Raw genomic sequence first — 19,518 nt, 5'->3', positions numbered from 1 at the left:
TAAACCGAAAACAGTGGTTAAAAAACTTCAATAAAGGAAATTCGAAGTTTTTGTAGACGTTTATCGGGATCCAATATCCAGCTTCGAAATTTTATAGTGCAAAACTTCACAAATTTCCAACCGTCATTGTAACTATGTAGATTTTCCCAATATGCAGGTCTTATTAGTTCAAATTCGGCCAAACGAAGCGGTTTTGGCTATGCCGGTTCTCGGATTCCGGTTCCGGAAAGCGTTAATAAACACCTCCAAAACAAACGCAGCTTACGTCGATCATAGCAAAATTCTGTCACGCTCTCTCGATGAATGAATCCAATCCAACAGTCCCATATTTCGTCTTTTTTTACTGTCTCATTCGTAAATGACCGCATCCCAACACAAAAGAAAAGAGCCGAATCATTTTCCTCTCTCATTGGAACGAAAGAGAGTATCTATGCCAACATCACTCGTTCCTCTATGACAAGACGAAACCAAAAAAAAAAAACGATATATTAAAAATCTGTGACGTTAAGCTATAAAGAGTGTCTAAAATATGATAAATCGAAGTATTCATTAAGACTTTAATTAGCTCTCTGACGTCGATATGTCAGGAATAGTTAAATTCATTTTTGAAATATGATAACAATAATAATGTATTCGGCTTTGGCAGTCTATTAAATAAAAACGGCTGTTCCATACTACCCGACGTTTCGACCACTGAATATGGTCTTTTCCAAGGGAAGTATCTTACCGTTTCCTTAAAAAGGAACATACTCAGTTGTCGAAACGTCGGGCAGTAAACAACAGCCATTCTAAAGTAAAAAGTCGGGCAGTAAAAAACAGCCATAGCTAATGTCGAAAACATAATTAATTAATTGATTTCCATAATCGTAGGTGCAAAAGAAAGGTCTTATAGTGTCTTAGTTCAAGGCTCTATACTGTCTTAGAGGTTTCTAAGTAATTTTATGAAAGCCCTCATTCATTCACATTCAGTTTTCTTGACAGTTTTTCGTCCATCTAAGTCGATACGTCAGTGTGCTTATTTTAATCATTAAATTCAAATTTGGAACGGAATATATTACGATTTCTAACTGGATTCCGTTTCAAGGGCAAAAAGAAGTCGTTGTTGCATTCCAATCAGAATCCCGGTAGAAATCGTAAAGAATTTCGGACGATTTACATAACAATTCCGTTTCCACTCAGATTGGCGGAAAACTGTCCGTAAAACTGAAGGTGAATGGGAGCCTCAAGAGTCCAACTTCGGGATCCGGAATTACTGAAAGGAGGAGTGTTAAAAATTTCAAACTATCGTTTTCCTTATCATTTTTTTACTACTTTGGGAAGGTTTCACAGCTACAAAATGGTGATTTTTTTCGTGGACAATCACAGCTTCGACTTTCAACAACCACCAAAAAAAAGTCTTATAAAAGCGTAGGGGTCTAGAAAACTAATGTTACTTGAATTTTTAGACTTCTGATGATTTTGCGCTGAGATAAAGTGAATACCGCAAATCATGATTTCTAAAATGCGCTTCTTCACCGACTTTTTTTCTCAACATTTAGACCTCATCCCATCGTTCAAGAAAATGAACTTAACATTGTCTAACATTGAAGAAATACAACGATTCGGTCCTTTTTAGGACTAACAAATCAATCAAAAAAAAACTATTTGTCTGTCTGTTGTCGTTGAAATGTTCTTTCAATAGGTCGATTGTTTCGGCCGCAGTATGACATGTGGCACCATCCTGTTGAAACCACGTTTCGTCCACATCCATATTTTGAAGATTTGACAACCAAAATTCATTGATCATGGTACTGTATCGTTTTTCATTCACAGCAACGCGTCGTTCTTCCTCATTTTCGAAGTAATAAGGAACGTTGATTTCACCAGCCCAAAGATCGCACCAAACAGTACATTTATCGGGATGCAACGGAAATTCTTGAACGGCGTGTGAATTATCTCTGCTCCAACTACGGCAATTTTGCTTGTTGACGTATGCATTCAACCAAAAAATGTGCTTCATCACTGAATGGAATTTGGCGCTGTAAACAGTTTTAATTGAACACTGATTTTGAAAAGCAATTTCCACGATTTGGAAACGTTGTTCTGGAGTTAAGCTATTCACGATGATTTGCCAAACAATACTGAGTAGAGACGTCACTTTACACTGTCGGAACAACTTTCAGACAGCAGAGTAATCCCTATTGAAAAAACAAAGCTCCCTCCTAAAAAGCACCCATTATTTTCCACGAACAAGATTACTCTAGAAACGTGGGGGTCCGTCGAAGACCTCTTACGGTTCCCTGAGTCCCTCCGGGCCCGGAAATTCTAAGGTTTAAAATTAGATTTTTGTTCGTTATAGCAAAATGTTATTAAAATTAATACCATATTTGGCATGTGATTTATTTTGTTAAGCTAATGTATTTGAAAATCTCGTACTTCAATGATATTTCAATGTCCACAAATTCTTAAAAATATTAGAAGTTAATTATCATTGAAATATTTATTCTGCGTTAAATGCCGACGTTTCGAAAAAATATTCCATCATCTTCAGGGCAAAACGATAGTAAATATTATCTTGTTAAGCGAATGTATTTGAAAATCTCGTAATTCAATAATATTTCAATATCCACAAATTCTTAAAAATCTTAAAAGTTTATTATTATTGAAATATTTATTCCGCGTTAAATGCCGACGTTTCGAAGAAATATTCTTTCATCTTCAGGGTAAAACGATAGTAAATATTTTTCGTCAAGTAGATTTAAACATCGAAAATAGTCGAAAACAAGAACGACTACTCTTAAATTTATATTCGACTAAAAATATTTGCTGTTGTTCTGCCCTGAAGATGAAGAGAAATTTCTCTCAACGAACTCAAATGTCGTTGAAAGGTCCTAATTGTATATACAAAATTCATTACAACGATCGAAGTTCGGGGTGTCCCATGAACATCGTAACCGTCTTCGTCAAAAAAAAAAAAACCAGAAACAGTAAACGCAATTCTGTACAAAACTCATACATCAAAACCAATCTAGAAAAAAAAACAAACGAACAAACACATGTCATGACACAATCCATCGAGAAACAAATATCACATACCATCCTGTGGTCGTAATCGTCGTGATTCGTCATGGCACTACTACTACTACTACTGCCACCACCACTATTGCTATCGGCCCCGTAAGAGTAGGATTTACGTGTGCGTGTGGCAGTGGTGTTGTGGGTATTGGTGTTGGTAATAAGGTTATATATGGATGATGATGATGAAGTTGTTGTTGTTGATGGTGAAGAAGCGGATGAGCTGGAACGATAGCGTACCTTGGGTGCGCCGACCTCTCGCGTCGAGATGCCCATCTTTTCGTGGTGCCGCAGCTGCACCGGGTAGATAATCTGGTAGAAATTGCTACCGATCTTGTCCACCAGCTCCTGGTTCTGCTGGTGTTCCTTAAGTAGACGCTCCACTTCACCTGAAAGTGAAAAGAAAACAAAACATTAGATCGTGGAAAAAATCCATTTCCGAAAGGCCCGTATTTGAAGAGGGGTCTCTCCCAGGTAACCACGTCAGAGGGCGCCAGGCTAGTTTTTCTGTTGTTTTTTTTTCGTTCGTTTTACTTTTCCTCAAAGAGGCTGTGATCATCCGACAGGAAAGGCTATTGTTTATCGTTGACGTGTACATGACAGTTACAAAGTGCTCTTAAAAGCAGATGCATGTTGGCTCACTAGAAAACCATTAGGCTTGCTCCGCCCATCTCTGCTGCTGGAATGTAGTAGTCGACACCGCCCCCCTTCCCCAGTAACGAACGGGCGGACAGTGCTGTTCACCTTTCCCGTTTGTCTATTTTCATTTCCAACAAAACCCAACGTTGCTTAGTTTGTTCAACGATAAAACAAAAAAAACGCTGACGCGCCCCGCTTCGTTTTGTCTGCTCTGGCGCGATAGTGCGTTTAACTCCAACACCCTGCGTCCCGGTCACATAATTTCGCAGCCCAGCAGCAGAGCAAGAGAGAGAGAGAGAGAAAGAGAGCGAGGACAAGTTTAAATTTAATTTCCATTTCGTAAAACTCTAATTAAATTAAATGGGGATAAAGCCATTTAACAAAATGGCGCTACCGTTGGCTGTCATTGTCTCCGCCGGGATGATGATATCGGTCACACCAACGCAACCCCAACCAACTCCGAACCGCTTCCAACCGCCAACTCACGGGTCGATCGAAGGAAAAAAAATGGAGGGCGATCAATGCTCCGTCGCTTGATGGAACACATTAAGGAAACTCGGTGCGGTGATATCGTTAATGACCGAAGAAAAAGCGCTTATTTATAACGATGCTGCAGGGATGCGGTGGTCAAACCGCATCCGGCACCGCGTCGTGCGGACCAATTTGCTACCTGTGGCTTCAATTATTCAGCGGGGATTGAATTTCTGATGACCGGGTTGCGTGTTCTCTCGCAGGAACCCGGCTCGTTTATTTTTTCTCTCTCTCTTTTTTCACTCGGAAGGTTTTTTCTATTCTTTTTATCGAAGGGTGCTGAGTCGTATTTCTTTGTTTTCTTTTTACTTTCATTTTTTCGGTGCGTCTTGAAGATTCCGAAATGCCGAACGTTTTGTGTGTTCGTTTTTTTTTCGTGTCGAATGATAGAGTGCCTGGTTCCGTTACGTGCTGACTGTAATTGAAATTCGGTACAGAACACCTGTTGGCAGGACGCACCGCAATATGGGGCTCAAGATCGGTTATAAATAATAGAGCGAAAGTACTTTACTATTCCGTGTCTCGATAAACTCAAATCCAATAACTTTTCTGAAGACATAAACTCTCTATCTCATATAGTTTAGAATATATGGACGATGCTATTTTATGCCAGCAAAAACAAATTTACATTACTTTTTTGTATCTTTACAGTGAGTTTTGGAACATGGCTTGTTACTTAAAAAGAATCTTCATATTAAGCTGAGTATCTGTCGTGAAGACATGGAATAACTCAGACCAACCGTAAAAGCATAACAAAGTCAAATCACATTACGATCACTAGAAGCAGTGGTGCTAGATTGTATTATAGAATGAACCATTGTTCAGACCTTGTCTGTCGGTTTTCCTTCTAAAACTTTTTTTTACAAATATCGGATTGTTTTACAAACTTCAAACGTTTCCTTCCTCATTAAATTTCCTTTTTGTAATAACATATGCACTGATTTTTAGAGTTTATAGGTTGATCTTCAGCCTTCCCTCTCTGTGAAATGAACGTTTCGATAAAATGAACCTTTTCGGTGAAATCATCCTTCCTGCGGGACTGCATTCGGCGAAATGACCCTTTCGGTGAAATGTCCTTTTCGGCGAAATGACCCTTTCTGCAAAATAATTCCCTATCTGTGAAATGACCATTTCGTTAAATGACCCTTTTCGGTAAAATCATCCTTTCTGCGAAACAACATTCGGCGAAATGACCCTTTCGGTGAAATGACCTTTTCGGTGAAACCACCCTTTCGGTGAAATGATCCTTTCGACGAAATCACCCTTTCTACAAATAACTCTTTCTGTGAAATGACCATTTCGATCAAATGACCCATTTCGGTGAAATCACCCTTTCTGCGAAACTACATTCGGCGAAATGACCCTTTCGGCGAAACGATTTTCGGTCAAATGACCCGCTTACCTTTCAAACGAGCCTAGATTTGTTAAAGTCGATGCCGCCTTGAAGAAAATTGTATGGTGGGAAAAATGTGTGTTGTCGGTTACGTTACATCTACCCTTTATGATGTTATCATCTTCCTTAAGTCGCCAACGATAAATTAATTCGAAAATCTATACCTCAGACCTTTGGACCCAGTATTCTGAATGGCGTATGTTCGTTACTCAAGCGTTTAAAGAAGGGTATACCTTCTTAGGTGACTTTCGGTCAGGATAGAATCATTCCATATAAACCGCTTGTAACTTACGAACGTCAGCTGGCTACATGTCAATTGTGATAATGCTTTTCACTACGATGGTGAAAACTAGATACGAAGATATCATCACTCAAGAACAACTTTGCTTCCTCTACATCCGTCCCAATCAATCCCAGTACTTCTGAGGCAGGACTTGTTGACGATAAATTTACAAAGAATAAATGCGGTAATAAGCACTATGAAGCTGCACTGTAAAATTAGCCAACCATTCGTCTCTAAACCTGGGAACATTGGCAGCGAAATCTAAGTGAAATAGTGCTTATTTAAAAGGCCTATTGTCGCTTCTGAAGCAACTTTCTCAAAACATATTCTTTTTTTTGGGACGATTTAGCATCTTACCACTACTTAATAGTGACGAAAAAAAGGTTCGTAAGAAACAATACCGTTGTATAGAGAAAGATTTTTGACGTAGGACTACGTCTTTGGTTTTTCGAGAATTTCATAAATTTTCTTACTCGATGTCGTGAGGCTTCTCAATTCGACTAAGGAATTTTTAATCATCCATCGGACGCATGATAACTAGAATTTTTACTTATTTCTTTTCGGAATAAAACAGAAAAATAGAGGAAAATATTCAAATTTGGTAATTTGTTGGTGTTGTTCGGAGTACAGTGAAGAGCACTGAACCAATCACTCTACGACCATGCCCTAATTGATACCAATTCCAACGGAGCAACCCTAAACCAACTGGCGATCCTTTTATGGAAAACACGCAACTAATTTTCCGACACCTGCCATCCCCCAAAGAACAAGACGACGACGATACAAGATATTGATTGGGTGTAATTGGGTTTGCCTTCAACCCATCTCCACGTCAACATCATCAAGTCTGTGTAGACAGCAAGGAACAAGCAAGAGGAATTGGATGGATGGAGGCTCGAAATAAAAACAGCAAACAGCTCTGCACGGGCTCATCAGGGCTCATTAGATCTTTGTCTAGATTGGTTTTATTCCTTCGTCACCCGTCGAGTCTAGTCCGGGTCGGTTCCGGACTGGTAGCAGCCCAACCCGTCATTAGCATCTACGAGCGCGTCGTCGTCGTTGTCGAATGTGGCAGCCGAATCGGGCAGCAATTGTGCTAACGGTCCTCGTGTCTGGGTAGAAGTGTTTCCCAGTTCCGGGACATGCCTTTGCACTCGCACTCGCTGTACCAAAGACTGTGTGTTCATTATGGAATACCGGTGTCTCTCGGAATTTCTCCCACCTGCCACCTGGCTTTCGTTCGAATCTAATTTTGCTAACAATGTTGAAACGGGAGTCATTAGAAGAAAAAATTGAGTAAGCAGTCGTGAAATCAGCGCGCCCGTGTGCTCAATTTGTGGAAATTCGATTTGAAACAGCTTCACAGTAAGTGCCCGGGCCAGCTAAAATGGGAACGCGCACCGGTAATGATTGTGTCTGACATTTTGCCCATCCTTCGAACGAACTTCAAACGACGGTCTATTTTTAGATGCCCCTTCGATCCCGGAAGTTTAAACTATCCGGATATGGGCGAATAAATAATACATTTGTTTTTCTGATATGAATCAATATTTCCCGAAAAGGTAATAAATTCTGTTATCTACGTAAATAAAATGAGACCAAGCGTGCAGAAAAAGACAACAACCAACCAAAAAAAAAAAAGAACCCATGATCTACAAATAAACCAAATTCAATTTGTAAACTAACGAACGCATAATCAAATGAGTGCTTTAATTTATCCGACTGCTATGGGCAGTAGTTCCGCAAAATTTCAATATCGCATGGACGATTTAATGTAATTAATGCAAATTTCAGCGGACTTCGGCAGTGGTGGAACGTTCAGGTTGTCTCGTTGTTCCGTTGTTCCAGGATGGCAGTTTGCGAGCCCAACCACTACAATCCGAACATAACTCATTCGGACGATTTGCAGTAAATGAAATTAATAATTAATTAATTTAATTACGATTTCAATTACAACAGTCGGCTCCTGGAGCTGGACTGGCCTGGCCCATCGGTGAGCCATCGGTGAGTACGACTCTTCTCCGCGTCCGAACGGTATGCAATTTATTTGTGAAAGGACCTTCAGAAAAAATAAAAAAAAAACAAATCCCAATATTGGTGTGACATTTTGGCGACACCACTTTCAAAAGTAAACTAACGCCAACTGTTATCCAAATTGAAAGGTTTTTTTTTGTTCGGCCGAAGTCCATGACGAATCTGCGTTCGAGGATTGGCTAAGAATTGATTTAAAATTTCAAACACTCTGTAAATCCGGAACCTGAATTCAAACACCCTGTAATTTCAGAACCCCAGAACCGATGGATCTGGGTAGCGTTCAACAGAATTAGATTTATCGGTTTTGGGAAATAATTTTCATTTTTTTCAGCTCAGGGTGATATAATTCCGGAACAAGAAGTCGGATCACAACGATTTCAACGAAATAAGAACTTGAGACTAGAGCAATATAAGCACTTACTTTCCTCGGAAATGGCTGCAAGATGGATTTTTACAACATAAAAAGTATCAACAACAAAAATCAAAGGCTTAGAATATTGTCGAATTGTATTAAGATCTGACTATCGGTTCTGGAGTTACGGGTTGATAAGTGCAGAAATTTTAATTCCTATTCTTTTCTTATTTTACTTATAAAACCTCGCAAAAAGCAGCGGATTTTTCAAAATCTTCTAGGTTGCAGACTTTCTTAGTTTCTTACTAAACAAACTCAAACCCGGCAATGTCGGTTTCCGGTTTCGGGAGTACCGGAAGAAGTGAATGAAAACTCTAAGAAGAGTAAGAGTAATTTCCAACAGGCATTACAATGACCATGTAAAGAACGTGTTTCCGAAAGTGCCAGAAATAGTGGTCAAAAATTAAAAAAAAATCGGAACTTGCCTCGGTTTCTCGGCGATAGTTCCACCGATTTTTACAAACTTAGATTCAAATCAATGGTTTATGGTCTCATAAATTGCTATTAATTTTCAAACGAATCCAACTTACGGTTTCGGATTCATTGGCGGAGGAGTACTATAAAATTTCTAGCCTTAGTTTCAAATGACGAAAACAAAAACGCAATTTTGAAAGCTGATCCGAAATCAATCAAATCTGATTAATTGCTCAAATCTCGATAGCTGCTGTAAATCGTGCACTAGTTATTATGTGTGTTGGCACTTCTAGAGGAACCCTTTCACATGGACTAGACTTGGCATGACTGTACTAGACATCTGGACCAGACCTCTGAACTAGACTTCTTGACTGGACTTCTGGACTGGACTTCTGGACTGGACTTCTGGACTAGACTTCTAGACTAGATTTCTGGACTAAGTTTTTGCGCTGGATTTCTGGACTAGACTTCTGGACTAGTTTTCTGGACTAGCCTTCTGGACTAGCCTTCTGGACTAGACTTCGGGACAAAACTTCTGAACTAGACTTTTGAACAAGATTTCTGGACTAGACTTCTAGTAAAAACTTCTGTAGAAGACTTCTGGACAATAATTCTGCACATGACTTCTGGACTAAACTTCTGGACTAGACTTCTGGACTAGACATCTGGACTGGATTTCTGGACTGGACTTCTGGACTAGACTTCTAGACTAGATTTCTGGACTAGACTTCTGGACCACATTTCTGGACTAGTTTTCTGGGCTAGTCTTCTGGATTATACTTCAGGACAAAACTTCTGGACTAGACTTCTGGACTAGACATCTGGACTGGATTTCTGGACTAGACTTCTGGACTAGACTTCTTGACTGGACTTCTAAACTAGACTTCTGGCCCAGATTTCTGGACTAGTTTTCTGGACTAGTCTTCTGGACTATACTTCGGGACAAAACTTCTGGACTAGACTTTTGGACAAGACTTCTGGACTAGATTCCTAGTAAAAACTTCTGTACAAGACTTCTGGACTAAACTTCTGGAAAAGACTTCTGGACTAGACTTCTGGACTAGACTTCTGGACTAGACTTCTTGACTGTACTTCTGGACTGGATTTCTGGACTGGACTTCTGGACTGGATTTTTGGACTGGACTTCTGGACCAGATTTCTGGACTAGTTTTCTTGACTAGTCTTCTGGACTAGACTTCGGGACAAAACTTCTGGACTAGACTTCTTGACTGTACTTCTGGACTAGACTTCTTGACTGTACTTCTGGACTGGATTTCTGGACTGGACTTCTGGACTGGATTTTTGGACTGGACTTCTGGACCAGATTTCTGGACTAGTTTTCTTGACTAGTCTTCTGGACTAGACTTCGGGACAAAACTTCTGGACTAAATTTCTGGACAAGACTTCTGGACTAGATTCCTACTAAGAACTTCTGTACAAGACTTCTGGACTAAACTTCTGGAAAAGACTTCTGGACTAGACTTTCGGACAAGACTTCTGGACTAGATTCCTACTAAGAACTTCTGTACAAGACTTCTGGACTAAACTTCTGGAAAAGACTTCTGGACTAGACTTTTGGACAAGACTTCTGGACTAGATTCCTACTAAGAACTTCTGTACAAGACTTCTGGACTAAACTTCTGGAAAAGACTTCTGGACTAGACTTTTGGACAAGACTTCTGGACTAGATTCCTACTAAGAACTTCTGTACGAGACTTCTGGACTAAACTTCTGGAAAAGACTTCTGGACTAGACTTCTGGACTAGACTTCTGGACAAAACTTCTGGACTAAACTTCTGGACTAGACTTCTAGACTAGACTTCTGGACTAGACTTCTGGACCAGATTTCTGGACTAGTTTTCTTGACTAGTCTTCTGGACTAGACTTCGGGACAAAACTTCTGGACTAGACTTCTGGACAAGAATTCTGCACAAGACTTCTGGACTAAACTTCTGGACTAGACTTCTGGACTAGACTTCTTGACTGGACTTCTTGACTGGACTTCTGGACTGGATTTCTTTACTGGAATCCTGGACTGGACTTCTGGACTGGATTTCTAGACTGAATTCCTGGACTGGACTTCTGGACTGGAATTCTGGACTGGATTTCTGGACTGGACTTCTGGACTGGACTTCTGGACTAGACTTCTGGACTAGACTTCTGGACCACATTTCTGGACTAGTTTTCTGGGCTAGTCTTCTGGATTATACTTCAGGACAAAACTTCTGGACTAGACTTCTGGACTAGACATCTGGACTGGATTTCTGGACTAGACTTCTGGACTAGACTTCTTGACTGGACTTCTAAACTAGACTTCTGGCCCAGATTTCTGGACTAGTTTTCTGGACTAGTCTTCTGGACTATACTTCGGGACAAAACTTCTGGACTAGACTTTTGGACAAGACTTCTGGACTAGATTCCTAGTAAAAACTTCTGTACAAGACTTCTGGACTAAACTTCTGGAAAAGACTTCTGGACTAGACTTCTGGACTAGACTTCTGGACTAGACTTCTTGACTGTACTTCTGGACTGGATTTCTGGACTGGACTTCTGGACTGGATTTTTGGACTGGACTTCTGGACCAGATTTCTGGACTAGTTTTCTTGACTAGTCTTCTGGACTAGACTTCGGGACAAAACTTCTGGACTAGACTTCTTGACTGTACTTCTGGACTAGACTTCTTGACTGTACTTCTGGACTGGATTTCTGGACTGGACTTCTGGACTGGATTTTTGGACTGGACTTCTGGACCAGATTTCTGGACTAGTTTTCTTGACTAGTCTTCTGGACTAGACTTCGGGACAAAACTTCTGGACTAAATTTCTGGACAAGACTTCTGGACTAGATTCCTACTAAGAACTTCTGTACAAGACTTCTGGACTAAACTTCTGGAAAAGACTTCTGGACTAGACTTTCGGACAAGACTTCTGGACTAGATTCCTACTAAGAACTTCTGTACAAGACTTCTGGACTAAACTTCTGGAAAAGACTTCTGGACTAGACTTTTGGACAAGACTTCTGGACTAGATTCCTACTAAGAACTTCTGTACAAGACTTCTGGACTAAACTTCTGGAAAAGACTTCTGGACTAGACTTTTGGACAAGACTTCTGGACTAGATTCCTACTAAGAACTTCTGTACGAGACTTCTGGACTAAACTTCTGGAAAAGACTTCTGGACTAGACTTCTGGACTAGACTTCTGGACAAAACTTCTGGACTAAACTTCTGGACTAGACTTCTAGACTAGACTTCTGGACTAGACTTCTGGACCAGATTTCTGGACTAGTTTTCTTGACTAGTCTTCTGGACTAGACTTCGGGACAAAACTTCTGGACTAGACTTCTGGACAAGAATTCTGCACAAGACTTCTGGACTAAACTTCTGGACTAGACTTCTGGACTAGACTTCTTGACTGGACTTCTTGACTGGACTTCTGGACTGGATTTCTTTACTGGAATCCTGGACTGGACTTCTGGACTGGATTTCTAGACTGAATTCCTGGACTGGACTTCTGGACTGGAATTCTGGACTGGACTTCTGGACTGGATTTCTGGACTAGGCTTCTAGACTAGACTTCTGGACTGGATTTCTGGACTGAATTTCTGGACTAGATTTCTAGACTATACTTCTGGACCAGATTTCTGGACTAGTTTTCTGGACTAGTCTTCTGGACTACAGATCGGGACAAAACTTCTGGACTAGACTTTTGGACAAGACTTCTGGAGTAGACTCCTAGTAAAAACTTCTGTACAAGACTTCTGGACTAAACTTCCAGTAAAGACTTCTGGACTAGACTTCTGGACTAGACTTCGGGACAAAACATCTGGACTAGACTTTTGAACTAGATTTCTGGACTAGGCTTCTAGACTAGACTTCTGGACTAGAATTCTGGACTAGACTTATAGACTAGACTTCTGGACCAGATTTCTGGACTAGTTTTCTGGACTAGTCTTCTGTACTAGACTTCGGGATAAACTTCTGGACTAGACTTTTGGACAAGACTTCTGGACTAGACTCCTAGTAAAAACTTCTGTACAAGACTTCTGGACTAAACTTCTGGAAAAGACTTCTGGACTAGACTTCTGGACTAGACTTCTGGACAAAACTTCTGGACTAAACTTCTGGACTAGACTTCTAGACTAGACTTCTGGACTAGACTTCTGGACTAGACTTCTGGACTAGACTTCTGGACCAGATTTCTGGACTAGTTTTCTTGACTAGTCTTCTGGACTAGACTTCGGGACAAAACTTCTGGACTAGACTTCTGGACAAGAATTCTGCACAAGACTTCTGGACTAAACTTCTGGACTAGACTTCTGGACTAGGCTTCTTGACTGGACTTCTTGACTGGACTTCTGGACTGGATTTCTTTACTGGAACCCTGGACTGGACTTCTGGACTGGATTTCTAGACTGAATTCCTGGACTGGACTTCTGGACTGGATTTCTGGACTAGGCTTCTTGACTAGACTTCTGGACTGGATTTCTGGACTGAATTTCTGGACTAGATTTCTAGACTAGACTTCTGGACCAGATTTCTGGACTAGTTTTCTGGACTAGTCTTCTGGACTACACATCGGGACAAAACTTCTGGACTAGACTTTTGGACAAGACTTCTGGAGTAGACTCCTAGTAAAAACTTCTGTACAAGACTTCTGGACTAAACTTCCAGTAAAGACTTCTGGACTAGACTTCTGGACAAAACTTCTGGACTAAACTTCTGAACAAGAATTCTGCACAAGACTTCTGGACTAGACTTCTTGACTGGACTTCTGGACTGGACTGGATTTCTGGACTGGACTTCTGAACTAGACTTCTAGACTAGACTTCTGAACCAGATTTCTGGACTAGTCTTCTGGACTAGACTTCGGGACAAAACTTCTTGACTAAACTTCTGAACAAGAATTCTGCACAAGACTTCTGGACTAAACTTCTGGAGAAGACTTCTGGAGTAGACTTCTGGACTAGACTTCTGGACTAGACTTCTGGACTAGACTTCTTGACTGTACTTCTGAACTGGATTTCTGGACTGGACTTCTGGACTGGATTTTTGGACTGGACTTCTGGACTAGATTTCTAGACTAGACTTCTGGACCAGATTTCTAGATTAGTTTTCTGGACTAGCCTTCTGGACTAAACTTCGGGATAAAACTTCTGGACTAGACTTTTGGACAAGACTTCTGGACTAAACTTTTGGAAAAGATTTCTGGACTAGATTTCTAGACTAGACTTCTGGACCAGATTTCTAGATTAGTTTTCTGGACTAGCCTTCTGGACTAAACTTCGGGATAAAACTTCTGAACAAGAATTCTGCACAAGACTTCTGGACTAGACTTCTTGACTGGACTTCTGGACTGGACTGGATTTCTGGACTGGACTTCTGAACTAGACTTCTAGACTAGACTTCTGAACCAGATTTCTGGACTAGTCTTCTGGACTAGACTTCGGGACAAAACTTCTTGACTAAACTTCTGAACAAGAATTCTGCACAAGACTTCTGGACTAAACTTCTGGAGAAGACTTCTGGACTAGACTTCTGGACTAGACTTCTGGACTAGACTTCTGGGCTAGACTTCTTGACTGTACTTCTGAACTGGATTTCTGGACTGGACTTCTGGACTGGATTTTTGGACTGGACTTCTGGACTAGATTTCTAGACTAGACTTCTGGACCAGATTTCTAGATTAGTTTTCTGGACTAGCCTTCTGGACTAAACTTCGGGATAAAACTTCTGGACTAGACTTTTGGACAAGACTTCTGGACTAAACTTTTGGAAAAGATTTCTGGACTAAACTTCTGGACTAGTTTTCTGGACTAGTCTTCTGGACTAGACTTCTGGACAGGGCTTCTAGACTAGACTTCTGGACTAAATTCAGTATAAAAATAATCTTAGAAAAACTATAAAGCTTCGAAAGTTTTCAAAAAAAAAACTGTATAAAAAATCGCAGAGTAGTTGCATTGGCAAAAACGATTTCTCCTAATAGGAAAAGTCATGAGTTTCAATTCTGTTTCATAGGAATTTTTTTTCGAAATTTTTCATTTCTGCTATTTCATTTATTAGTCTTTTTCCATTCTTTTTTTTTCGTTAAGTACCGATAAAAAGCTTCCCCACCAGAAGGTTGGCTTCAAGTGATAAACACAAAAATCCAAACCTTTATACCCTTCACTGTTGTCAAACAAATGGAAAAAAGATCCTTTAAACATAAACCACTGCATTCTGTACGTTTCGACAATGCTTAAATTCGGTAGCAGACCTTTAATCGTTTCGCTTTCAACTGGCAACGGTAGGAACAAGAAAAATAAATAGCTACAGACGACAAAATTAAAACATCTATGCCGGAACCTACGGAACGTAGGAATCATCCTCCCGGGTAGGTCACACACAAACGATGCTTTTTGCCTTCGACGTATTTTGGTTACCATCGAAATAACGTCTATGATTTTGGGCTGTACCTTACTCACCGAACCCGACGACAATGAAAAAGGATTCCCATTTTGTTTCGGTTTCGGTGTCGGTGTTGGGAGCCTGCGGATGGCATGAATGACACTTGTGGTGTTTTGCTTGAACCTCACCCGAAGGAATGTTACATGATTCGAGCTGGTGACGACTGGGTCGTCTATCGTCCTGTCGATCGCCGGGAAGTTCAAAACAACAATGTTATTTGATTTCGTGACCGTATCCGATTTGTTTGAGATTCAGTTGAACTGGATTTTACGAGGGTGAGATTTGTTAGTTTAAGGGGCTTGAAAAACTAAAACTGGCTTTTGAAAGGTTGAAATTTAGATAAAGTCAACCAAAACAAAAATAGAGGTTTACCGCATATTCGAAATCGTTTTCTATCGTTTTATACAGTTATTGTTGTTTATCTATATGTCTAATTTCACCTTTTTTACGTTTCGTCTTCAACTCATCAGTGCATTAGCAGTTTATGTTAGTAAGAACGTCTCCCATCGGTGTATAATATTGTTTTGCAAATAGCATTAACTTTACGGCTGCTCAGCGGTTTTTGTTGAACCGCGAGATGACATTGCTAGTTCAGAACAAACTGCTAATGCTCTGATGAGTCGAAAACGAGTCGCAAAAAGCATGCTATTCTATACAGTTGGTGTCACAAGAAAGTTATCGAAAAGAGTTAAATTTTTACTCATTTTGGTATAATGATCACACTTCGATCTGCCCAGGAATCCCTCAGACCACGAATTTCGATACCGTATAAGGATTCCTCTGTTATCATTTCAATCGGCAGCTGAATTACACAAAATGTTTGGAACATATGTTCATGAATGGGTTCATTGATTGAAAGTGTACCGAACAAATGATGACCCCAAAGAACAAAGATCAATGCGAGTAGCCACAAATGGAATTGTACAGAACAGTAGTCGATCTATTAAAGCGAAAAACGGTTCTTCGACTGAGTTAGGTCAAAGCTTTACTGACTAGAAGTGGAATATGTAAGAATGCTTCGATTTCAAATCCTATGAAGTCCAGTTTAGTCCAGTTCTGTCTAGTCGTGTCTAGTCAAGTCTAGTCTAGTTCAGAAATCTAGTCCAGAAGTTTGGTCCATAAGCCTTTTCTGGTCAAGTTTAGTGCAGTCTAGTCATGTTTAATCCAGAAATCTAGTCTAGAAGTCTAGTTCAGAGGTCTAGTTCAAAAGTCTAGTCCAGAAGTCCAGTCTAGTCAAGTTTAGTCCAGAAGTCTTGTCCAGAAGACTAGTCCAGTCTAGTCCAATCTAGTCAAGTCTTGTCCAGTCTAGTCCACAAGTTTAGTCCAGAAGCCTAATCCAGAAGTCCAGTCTAGTCAAGTTTAGTCCAGAAGTCTAGTCCAGAAGTTTAGTCCAGAATTCTAGAATTTTGGTCTAGAAGTCTAGTTTAGAAGTCTAATCAAGCAGTCTAGACCAGAAGCCCAGTCCAGAAGTCTAATCCAGAAGTCTAGTTCCGAAGTCAAGTCTTGTCCACTCTAATCCAGTCTAGTCCAGTCTAGTCAAGTTTAGTCCAGAAGGTCCATTTTAGAAGTTTGGTCTAGAAGTCTAGTTCAGAAGTCTAATTCAGAAGTCTGGTCCAGAATTCTTGTCCAGAAGTCTAGTCCAGTCAAGTCTAGTCCAGTCAAGTCTAGTCCAGTCAAGTCTAGTCCAGTCAAGTCTAGTCCAGTCAAGTCTAGTCCAGTCAAGTCTAGTCCAGTCAAGTCTAGTCCAGTCAAGTCTAGTCCAGTCAAGTTTAGTCCAGTCAAGTCTAGTCCAGTCAAGTCTAGTCCAGTCAAGTCTAGTCCAGTCAAGTCTAGTTCAGTCAAGTCTAGTGCAGTCAAGTCTAGTCCAGTCAAGTCTAGTCCAGTCAAGTCTAGTCCAGTCAAGTCTAGTCAAGTCTAGTCTAGTCCAGTCCAGTCAAGTCTAGTCCAGTCAAGTCTAGTCCAGTCAAGTCTAGTCCAGTCAAGTCTAGTCAAGTCTAGTCCAGTCCAGTCTAGTCCAGTCCAGTCAAGTCTAGTCCAGTCAAGTCTAGTCCAGTCAAGTCTAGTCCAGTCAAGTCTAGTCCAGTCAAGTCTAGTCCAGTCAAGTCTAGTACAGTCAAGTCTAGTCCAGTCAAGTCTAGTACAGTCAAGTCTAGTCCAGTCAAGTCTAGTCCAGTCCAGTCAAGTCTAGTCCAGTCAAGTCTAGTCCAGTCAAGTCTAGTCCAGTCAAGTCTAGTCCAGTCAAGTCTAGTCCAGTCCAGTCAAGTCTAGTCCAGTCCAGTCAAGTCTAGTCCAGTCCAGTCAAGTCTAGTCCAGTCAAGTCTAGTCCAGTCAAGTCTAGTCCAGTCAAGTCTAGTCCAGTCAAGTCTAGTCCAGTTAAGTCTAGTCCAGTCAAGTCTAGTCCAGTCCAGTCAAGTCTAGTCCAGACAAGTCTAGTCCAGTCAAGTCTAGTCCAGTCAAGTCTAGTCCAGTCAAGTCTAGTCCAGTCAAGTCTAATCCAGTCAAGTCTAGTCCAGTCAAGTCTAGTCCAGTCAAGTCTAGTCCAGTCCAGTCAAGTCTAGTCCAGACAAGTCTAGTGCAGTCAATTCTAGTTCAGTCAAGTCTAGTTCAGTCAAGTCTAGTCCAGTAAACCGCTTGTCGTCAAGTAAAGACATTTGAGATTGATTGAGATGTCATTGTTTCAACTGGAAACGGATTTAATTGAATTATAAAATGGCTTCTGCGAGCTTCTAATATAGATTTCACGTTAATGGTCAACGTTTCGAAGGTTTTTTTTCCGTCGAAATTATCGAATTTATAAATGAAATTGAAACAATTTGAATATAAAGAAAAAGTTAATTTTCTAATAATTTGACTGTGAGGTTCATATCTAAAGGAATCGGTTTTGAATATTAGAGCTCGAACAAATGGGATTTTTCGTGGAAACGAAAACTTTTGGATAAGAAAGGGGAATGTTTAAAGAAGTTTATGACGGGTAAATGGTTAGCAAGCCTTTTAGGAGTTGACCAATTTTTGGTAGATGTGGCACATAACCGTTTTAATATACTTTATGTTCCGCCTTCGACTAGTCAGTACATAACAGTTTATGTTGAACGGTTATTCCACTTGACGGTTCAACACAAACTGTTATTTACTGACCAATCGAAGACGAAGCATAAGGTAAATAAAAACGGTTATGTGATCTGTGCACTAAAATTGGTCGGATTTATTCGACAATTATTAGTCGGCACGTCAGTCAAGACATTGCACTATCTGCTTACTGATTTATATTGAACTACTAAGTAGCATAAGCGATCAACCTGCACTGTTATGGACTGACAAATCGAAGGCGAAACAAAGATGAAAAGTTCGAATTCGGATCACATTTCCAATAAAAGTAGAATGGAATTGCGATTCTAAACAGTTAGAAATAGAATCAAATCGATAAAATTTGATACTTTCACAAAAACTTCGGATTATTACCTTCTATCCAAAACTAAATACTAAACTTATTTCAGGGTGTATTCAGAAAAAAAAGGACATCGATCTAACGAAGCATGAACCACAATTTTCTTTTTTTTTCGTTCATTTCCTTTCAACACCCAAACAAACACAATGAAAAAAGTAATATAACCTAAAAACTTTCTCATGCCAGCGGCCACGGTCATCGACCAGACTCGGGATTTTTTTCCAGTAAACTAACGGCAAACCGGGACGAGTTTCTAGCACCGGAGATTCTCTATCCGGCTGAAGAGCAAAACTTTCCGCATTCATATATATAATATGTAAGAGCAAAACGGTGACTGGCCAGGCATTTGCATGGTAGGTTGTTTAACTGTAAGAAGAAGCAATCGACCCAAATCGTACGTACCGACAGGTAGTACAAGGGGATTTTTTTCGGTCGTCTAGGAATCAAAGAGTAAAGGATCCACCCAGGAGAAAATCTTTCAATTAATCCGATCTGTACGCAGATGGTGCTGCGGTAGAAGGTGACAAATCACTTGCTCCTAGCTCTTCATATTTTTTTTGTTGTCCGAGGATCCTATTCCGATTATCCTTTCTAATGTTTATTTCACAAAAAAAGCACAGCTTTTTTTCCCCCATAGTCAAAGTTGGCATTATCACGCCCAGTTCCTAAAGTTCCCTAATTAGACCGGCTCAACTGACGACCTATGTTGGCCATGCGGTAGATTGAGAGCAAGAGAGACAGAGAGAGAGAGACAGAGATCACAAAAAAAGGATGGACAAAACTCGCTAAGTAGTGGGCTCCGGGCATTTTAAGTGCTTGTGTAAAGCTTCAGTTGTTTTTCTCCTTTCATTTCGAGCGCTGGGTTAAC

The 19,518-nt window shown here is 40.4% G+C and overlaps 1 protein-coding gene across 12 annotated transcripts in view; it reads right to left on the bottom strand.

The window, feature by feature from the left end:
- The window catches only part of LOC131426183 (disintegrin and metalloproteinase domain-containing protein 33), a 1,149,595-nt gene that overhangs the window by 428,354 nt on the left and 701,723 nt on the right, over nucleotides 1-19,518 (bottom strand). For 11 of the 12 annotated variants that reach the window (XM_058588702.1, XM_058588703.1, XM_058588711.1 and 8 more), the window contains exon 4: nucleotides 3,295-3,443. In XM_058588702.1, coding sequence (XP_058444685.1) covers nucleotides 3,295-3,443 — 149 coding nt within the window. Of the gene's footprint in view, nucleotides 1-3,075; nucleotides 3,273-3,294; nucleotides 3,444-19,518 lie in introns of those variants that run through there. The other variant, XM_058588709.1, reaches the window with a different exon arrangement.

This window comes from Malaya genurostris, chromosome 1 (genome assembly GCF_030247185.1).
Source record: "Malaya genurostris strain Urasoe2022 chromosome 1, Malgen_1.1, whole genome shotgun sequence".
NCBI lineage: Eukaryota > Metazoa > Arthropoda > Insecta > Diptera > Culicidae > Malaya > Malaya genurostris.
Note: the sequence above shows the minus strand (reverse complement) of the source record. Positions and strands in the feature narration are given on the sequence as shown.